At 42.6% G+C, this 8,166-nt stretch overlaps 1 protein-coding gene across 1 annotated transcript in view; it reads right to left on the bottom strand.

Annotated features, from left to right (window-relative positions):
* Nucleotides 1-3,054: 3,054 nt before the first annotated feature.
* Nucleotides 3,055-8,166, bottom strand: part of LOC132864551 (zinc finger protein 135-like) — a gene marked incomplete at its 5' end in the record, with an annotated part of 244,184 nt that continues 239,072 nt past the window's right edge. Inside the window, 2 exon segments of the mRNA XM_060897992.1 lie at nucleotides 3,055-3,289; nucleotides 3,291-3,427. Coding sequence (XP_060753975.1) covers nucleotides 3,055-3,289; nucleotides 3,291-3,427 — 372 coding nt within the window.

The raw sequence follows: 8,166 nt of genomic DNA, 5'->3' as shown, positions 1-8,166 counted from the left end.
AACAGATCCCAGTAAGTCATCCCACACTGGTACATCCCTCCCCAGGATAACATCAAAAGGTAAGTTTTCAACGACCACCATTTCCAGTAAGTATTTCACCCCATCAATTTCAACTGTAAGCTCTGCTAGTGGATGTTGCTTTTTATCTCCATGTACACACAATTTCTTTCTGGTTCTGATAAGACAGTTTAAAGGTACATGACACATTTTGATTAAAAGACACAGCACTACCAGTATCCATCATAGCGTCAAGTGTAACCCCATTAACTTTTAGGTTTACTGGTTCCATGTCATTAACCTCAGATCTGGCATCCCCTTCCTGTGGCACATAAAACCCAGAGAGTTTTGGCTTCCTTAAAGGACAAACAGATGCCTTGTGGCCTTTCTGTTGACAGAAAAAGCACATCAATTCAGACCTCCCATTACCCCCAAATGTGTGCGCAGTATTGTTACCTCCAACGGTACGAGTAGCATCCCCACCCCCAGAGTTACCTGCACTTGGCTTATAGCCCTGTAATGGCTTGTGAGGGAACGATGGGCGGTTGGGTGTCACCTTGTGGGCATTAATGTACTGCAACGCCAGCTTAGCAGCAGTCTTTCTATCTTCTGGCTCATGTTCACGGACCCAGGTCCGCATCTCTGGGGACAGGACATTCAACAGCTGCTCCATTATCATCTTCTCGCCGATCTCCTTGGTATGTTTCTCTGGTTGCACCCACCAACGGAAGAGATGCTTCAAGCAATGATAGGTCTCCATCGGTGTTTCTCCAGCTAGTACCATGCTCCTCCTAAACCGCTGTCGATACGTCTCCTTGGTGATATCAAATTTCAGCAGAAGGGCCTCCTTCAGCTTCTGGAAGTCATCTGCATGGTCCTCATCCATTGCCGAATATGCTTCCAGGGCCTTGCCAGTGAGCAGTGGAACCAGTATGACTGCCCACTCCCGTTCTGGCCACTGCCATGTACATGCGAGACGCTCAAACCTCAGCAGGAAATTCTCCATATTTTCTCCCTGCTGGTAGGGGTGCAGCTTGGGCTCGCGAGGTCGTCCTGGGTACATAGTCATCCGTGGGTATGCAGGGCTGGCTGGTGCTGGCGGCAGGTGTGCTGGGACAGCTGGCGCTGGCTGCTGCGGTGCTGGGACGGCTGACAGGAATGCTGGCGGTACTGCATTGGATGCTGGACGAGTTGGTGAGTATGCTGGTGAGTCTTCTGGGTTTGCTGCATGGGGCTGGGTAGTGGGGTCTGGCTCTGGCTTCTGGGGTCCTCCAGGTGGCTGGGACAGAGTTACTGGTGGCAGGTTGAGTCTTGGGCTTTCCTCTTCAAGCATGCTGGAAAATGCCAGTTGGTGTGAGAAAGGATGTTCTTGGCGAGGTCGCATTGCTGTGAGAAAATTGCGTAGTTCTTCCTGCATGGCCTCATCACGTCGCATCTGTGCCTCCTGACGAACCTCATCTCGGATCTGCTGGGCTGTGAGGAAGTCTCGTACCAAGTCTGTTAGCGATGTGGCCACTACAGAGGAAGCTGGAACACCACCCTTTGTCTTCGGTCTGGCCCCCTTTGCATTGTAGTCCTGGACGGCTGCTTCTGTTTGCTCTTGCCCTGTTCCCAACTGAGCTGTTTCCCAGGCATCATCCTTCACTTGCCTGGAGGTAGCAGCTCGGGTGAGTGGCTTGTTGGTGTTGCCTTTCTTTTGGGTTGCTCAAACTGGTTTTCTTTGGCTGGCCATCCCACTTCTGACACCATATGTCACATGGGTTCTGTGACAAAATGATGACGCAGCCAAGAACTGCAACTTCGGTGCAAGGATGGTGGTTTATTTACAGTCCAGATTTTCCCAAAAGTGAGCAAGTGAGCAAAAATAAAAATAAAAAAAATAAAGTTGGAATTTCAAAATGTTAAAGTAATGTAGGCCTATGAATTTAACAACAAAAAAAAGACAAAAATGTAACTAGACTTAAAGTAGAAAGAAAATTTCCAGTCTGAAGAGCAAAACACTGCACAGCTCAGGACTACAAACCAGACTGCAATAAAAATGACCAGAGACTGAACTACCTCCTTCAGAGGGCTTAAATAGTCACTAGCCCCTCCCCCTACAATTAACACAAACAGCTGTAGACAGACAAAACCCCATTTATCCTCCATTTACATAACAATGGCAAGATTTATAAATAGCAAAAGTCTTACATTTCTCTCATACAAAACAAGTGTTTACATTACAAAACCCTGGCATCACCACAATTCTTAATTTACTCTTAATTATCTTAATTGGATGAAATCATTAGCTTGTAACGAGACTGGAACTACAAAGACAGCCGGCTTCCATAGTTCGGGTCCTTTGGTCACCCGGAAGTGCTGCAGGAGAGAACAGAAGCAAACAAACGTGGCTCCCACTCACCACGCTAAGATAAGTTATTAAAGATTGCACTGAAACCCATGTGTGGATGATCATTTAACTATGAGGTACTTTTGTTATGAAACTATTGGTACAAACAACTTGTGTGTGCACCCACAGAGTTAGTTAGCTGGTAATTAGCAGTAGCTCAACATAAATGATATGGTATCAGGTGTTTGTGTGTAGTGTGGTGCATTGGCACCTGGCGCCAGTACTGAAAGAGCTCCGTGTGACAATATTTAAAACATTACGATCTATACAAAGTATAAAATTTAAAATCTTAAATATCTTGGAAGCCATAGCCAATCAGCTGATTAACTGTCACTTCTAATTCAACACACCAAATTTCATAATAACCAACTTCATCTCTAAAGCAGACAACTTCTGAAAAATTGTTGACCAGTGTAACATGAACAATAAAGTTCTAAGTACAGGTCATTTTCAGTCAAAACTGTAACAACCATATTTAATTTGACAACTTTAAATCATGCAGTGTCTCTGAGTTAGTGCATTTGAAGGTCTTAAATGTAACTAAACAAGCAAAAACATCTTCCCACACTGTGAGCAGTGATACGGCTTCTCTCGTGTGAATGCACTGGTGTAGTTGGAGAGCACTCTGATGAGTAAAACTCTTCCCACACTGAGCAGTGATGCAGCTTCTATCTTGTGTGAATGCGATGGTGTCGTTGGAGATGACTCTGATGAGTAAAACTCTTCCCACACTGTGAGCAGCGATACGGCTTCTCTCCTGTGTGAATGCGCTGGTGTTTTTGGAGATGACTCTGGTGAGTAAAACTCTTCCTACACTGTGAGCAGTGAAACGGCTTCTCTCCTGTGTGAATGCGCTGGTGTTTTTGGAGATGACTCTGCTGAGTAAAACTCTTCCCACACTGAGGAGTGATACGGCTTCTCTCCTGTGTGAATGCGCTGGTGTTGTTGGAGATCACGCTGACAAGTAAAACTCTTCCCACACTGTGAGCAGTGATACGGCTTCTCTCCTGTGTGAATGCGCTGGTGTTTTTGGAGATGACTCTGCTGAGTAAAACTCTTCCCACACTGAGGAGTGATACGGCTTCTCTCCTGTGTGAATGCGCTGGTGTTGTTGGAGATGACTCTGGTGAGTAAAACTCTTCCTACACTGTGAGCAGTGAAACGGCTTCTCTCCTGTGTGAATGCGCTGGTGTTTTTGGAGATGACTCTGCTGAGTAAAACTCTTCCCACACTGAGGAGTGATACGGCTTCTCTCCTGTGTGAATGCGCTGGTGTTGTTGGAGATCACTCTGACGAGTAAAACTTTTCCCACACTGTGAGCAGTGATACGGCTTTTCCCGTGTGAATGCGTTGGTGTGTCTTGAGTGCATTCTGATAACTAAAACTCTTTCCACAATCTGGGCAGTGGTGAATTTCCTTCTGTATATCATTATGGGAAGTATCAGAATGGATAATATCAGTTGATGGTTGACAACTGGAGCATTTGGAGGGGATCTGAAGCTTATATTTAATGTCTCCTGATTCTCGCAGTCTCACGTACTCTTCATAGTGGCATCTCTGGATATGCTTGTCGAGGTAAATTTGAGATGCATCGGAACGAGGGCATGTGGAGCAGGAAAAGACTTGCAGCAGAGCATTCTTTACTTCTGGAGAAATGAAAGGACAAAAATAAATTGAACATGAAATGCAACAAGATTATAAAATATAACAACACTAACCCAATGTAAGGAGTGCTTTTACTGAAACTTAATCAAGATTCGACATGAATTAAGACTGAGACAAAAACAAAAGGTTGCAGACTAAGATACACCAGCCTCTAGCTTGGAATACTGGGAGATTCAATAAGGTCCCGGAACAACAGCTATGCACAGCATTGGTCATAGCTCCGTGGGTCTGAGTGACCAAAGGGGAGTTGTTGGTTCCTGTTGGACATCATGTCAAGTCTAGGTAATGGCAAGCCTAGCCTTATTTACATCTCATCCAGGATTGAGAAGGAAACTCAGCCCTCACATTCAAGGTTCTAAAAGATCCAAAAATGGGCCTTATTTATCAAACTGGATATGGATAGATTTATTTGCAAATAGTTTCTAGTAGCATTTACACAAGCAAATATGTATTTTCTATCTGGATTTTTTAGATGGATTAAGTTGTCAAGTTTAAAACACTTATTAATTTCAATTACACACTAATTTCATGAAATTAAAGTTTTGTGGGATTTTGTGAAGCCCCATGATTCATATTAATGTAATTGATGAAAGCAAGCCAACATCCATAAATTAAGACATAACAATAGTCATTTAATTTGAATGTAGGTGTATAAAAAAAAAAAAGGGACACACTGCATCGGTTCAGATGGCATTCAAGTAGGTCTGCAGCAGTAGGAATTTCCTTATGGCAGTATTTGAAGAATGCCACGGTGTGATTTGTAGTAATAAAGCAACCAAATCTCCATGTGTTTAATTGTTCGTTAATTCATCAGACGCTATTTGTTCCTTAACATGTTGAAGTTCTTCAGCTGCAAGAGTTTAAAGTGCATATCCTGGACCAATTTATTAATTTTTTTTTATATATGAAAAGTATGTCCCTTTACACACTCATCCAGAAGGGTAATTTTGCACAAGGCCATCTGTCGACAGCAGACAAAAATAAAACAAAACGCGTTTGGAAAAATCCCAAGGGAGTCTGGAGCCAGATTCGTGATGTCACCTGCGGAAGCGTCAGCAGGCTGCGAGAGCTTGCACGGTTTCAGTGCACAGCCTGTGTAGACCAAGCGCTCCCATTTCTCTTTGTCCAGTCTTTTGGGAAACGATGAGTACTAATCCCATCATGATTGGTGTTGCTACACCCTCCTACGATACATCGGTTAACCATTTTAATAATTACATGATAACGTTGAAGAAATTTGCAGAAAACCACCAGGTCGTTTTCTCATAAACAAACCAGCGCTGACGTAGGATTCAGAGGGAGGCGTCCCGCATGCGACATCACGAAAATCAGTGTTTGCCAGGAAATTCAAATGCCAAGTTTTTCCAGAGGCGGACCGATTCGCCTCAAATGGCTTGATTTCAACTGAATTTTTCTGGTATTGCGCAAGGTAAAAAAAAAAATTTCAGGGAATGCAGAATGTTAGATATTTGACCAAAGTTTAATATAAAATAGGAGAATTACATTGATCTTGCTCCTGAATTTACCCGTGATATGCACTTTAAGGAGCTAAAATTTAACATAATTAAAAAGATAAGTTCTCCATGGTATGACTCTTGTGGAATTATTGAATTCCATAAAAATACTAAAACTGTTATTGCTTGTTAAATTGCTTGATAATATAACCATCACATATGCTCCTTAAATAAAGCAAATGTGTTGCAATTGATTTTTATAATGGTTGATGGGTTTGACTTACATCTGCATTATCCAATTAACAACTTTGCTTGGTTCAGACACACTGCATGTGTGTTTTCAACTAACTTCTTTCCAGCCAGCTGGTTATATTGCACTGAAGGTATTATAATGACGCCCCCTCCCAGTGTTTCTGTAATATGGAGAGGTCTGACATTATCCTATATTATGTGTTTGCTGTGACAGGGCATTCCCCCTCGATTTCTCCCCAATTTTCTCCCTAATTTAGCCATGGCCAATTCCCACCCATCAGACACCTCTCCAGTATCACATAACAGCTACCAACCAGGGAGGGCTATCATGTGCTTCCTCCAAGAGAAGAAACACCAGTTGACCATGTTTTACTCATACAATGTCAGGGGGCTGCAAAGCACACTCGGACGAAAGCCCAATCCACTTACTTCCTATTAAATGTGCTCTCACACACCCATGACTGGCCAGTGTAACTGACAGGGCAGAGAAGAGAGAGCATGCCATCTCTCCCTCCCAGAGAGCCCAGACAATTTTGCTCTCTTGAGCTCCCAACCACAGATGATTGTGGCGTCATCAGGATTTGAAAGTGGCAATATCTGGATGATGGGGAGGATGACGGGGACAACACTTTTCTGCTGTGCCACTCGGGATCCACAGGGCATGCATTTTATGCTACTTCTGGTTAAACTGGGCATGATGAATAAAACTACAACAATATCTTGGGGTTTACTATATACAGTGGTGCTTGAAAGTTTGTGAACCTTTTAGAATTTTCTATATTTCTGCATAAATATGACCTAAAACATGATCAGATTTTCACACAAGTCCTAAAAGTAGATAAAGAGAACCCAGTTAAACAAATGAGACAACAAGATTATGCTTGGTCATTTATTTATTGAGGAAAGTGATCCAATATTACATATCTGAGTGGCAAAAGTATGTGAACCTCTAGGATTAGCAGTTAATTTGAAGGTGAAATTAGAGTCAGGTGTTTTCAATCAATGGGATGACAATCAGGTGTGAGTGGGCACCCTGTTTTATTTAAAAAAAAGGGATATATTAAAGTCTGACCTTCACAACACGTTTGTGGAAGTGTATCATGGCATGAACAAAGGAGATTTCTGAGGACCTCAGAAAAAGCATTGTTGATGCTCATCAGGCTGGAAAGGGTTACAAAACTGTCTCTAAAAAGAGTTTGGACTCCACCAATCCACAGTCAGACAGACTGTATACAAGTAGAGGAAATTCAAGACCGTTGATACCCTCCCCAGGAGTGGTCAACCAACAGAGATCACTCTAAGAGCAAGGCATGTGTGTAATAGTCGGCGAAGTCACAAAGGACCCCAGAGTAACTTCTAAGCAACTGAAGGCCTCTCTCACATTGGCTAATGTTACTGTTCATGAGTCCACCATCAAGAGAACACTGAACAACAATGGTGTGCATGGTAGGGCTGCAAGGAGAAAGCCACTGCTCTCCAAAAAGAACATTGCTGCTCGTCTGCAGTTTGCTAAAAGATCACGTGGACAAGCAAGAAAGCTATTGGAAAAATGTTTTGTGGACAGATGAGACCAAAATAGAACTTTTTGGTTTAAATGAGAAGCATTATGTTTGGAGAAGGGAAAACACTGCATTCCAGCATAAGAAGCTTATCCCATCTGTGAAACATGGTGGTGGTACTATCATGGTTTGGGCCTGTTTTGATGCATCTGGGCCAGGACAGCTTGCCATCATTGATGGAACAATGAATTCTGAATTATACCAGTGAATTCTAAAGGAAAATGTCAGGACATCTGTCCATGAATTGAATCTCAAGAGAAGGTGGGTCATGCAGCAAGACAACGACCCTAAGCACACAAGTTGTTCTACCAAAGAATGGTTAAAGAAGAATAAAGTTAATGTTTTGGAATGGCCAAGTCAAAGTCCTGACCTTAATCCAATCAAAATTTTGTGGAAGGACCTGAAGCGAGCAGTTCATGTGAGGAAACCCACCAACATCCCAGAGTTGAAGCTGTTCTGTACAGAGGAATGGGCTAAAATTCCTCCAATCCGGTGTGCAGGACTGATCAACAGTTACCAGAAATGTTTAGTTGCAGTTATTGCTGCACAAGGGGGTCACACCAGATACTGAAAGCAAAGGTTCACATACTTTTGCCACTCACATATATGTAATATTGGATCATTTTCCTCAATAAATAAATGACCAAGTATAATGTTTTTGTCTCATTTGTTTAACTGGGTTCTCTTTATCTACTTTTAGGACTTGGGTGAAAATCTGATCATGTTTTAGGTCATATTTATGCAGAAATATAGAAAATTCTAAAGGGTTCACAAACTTTCAAGCACCACTGTAGTCAGTTTTGCAATAGCAAGATATGCAGTGAGCAGACTTCACATGTCTCAAAGGAAG

This window comes from Neoarius graeffei, chromosome 17, assembly GCF_027579695.1.
Source record: "Neoarius graeffei isolate fNeoGra1 chromosome 17, fNeoGra1.pri, whole genome shotgun sequence".
NCBI classification, from domain to species: Eukaryota; Metazoa; Chordata; class Actinopteri; order Siluriformes; family Ariidae; genus Neoarius; species Neoarius graeffei.
Note: the sequence above shows the minus strand (reverse complement) of the source record. Positions and strands in the feature narration are given on the sequence as shown.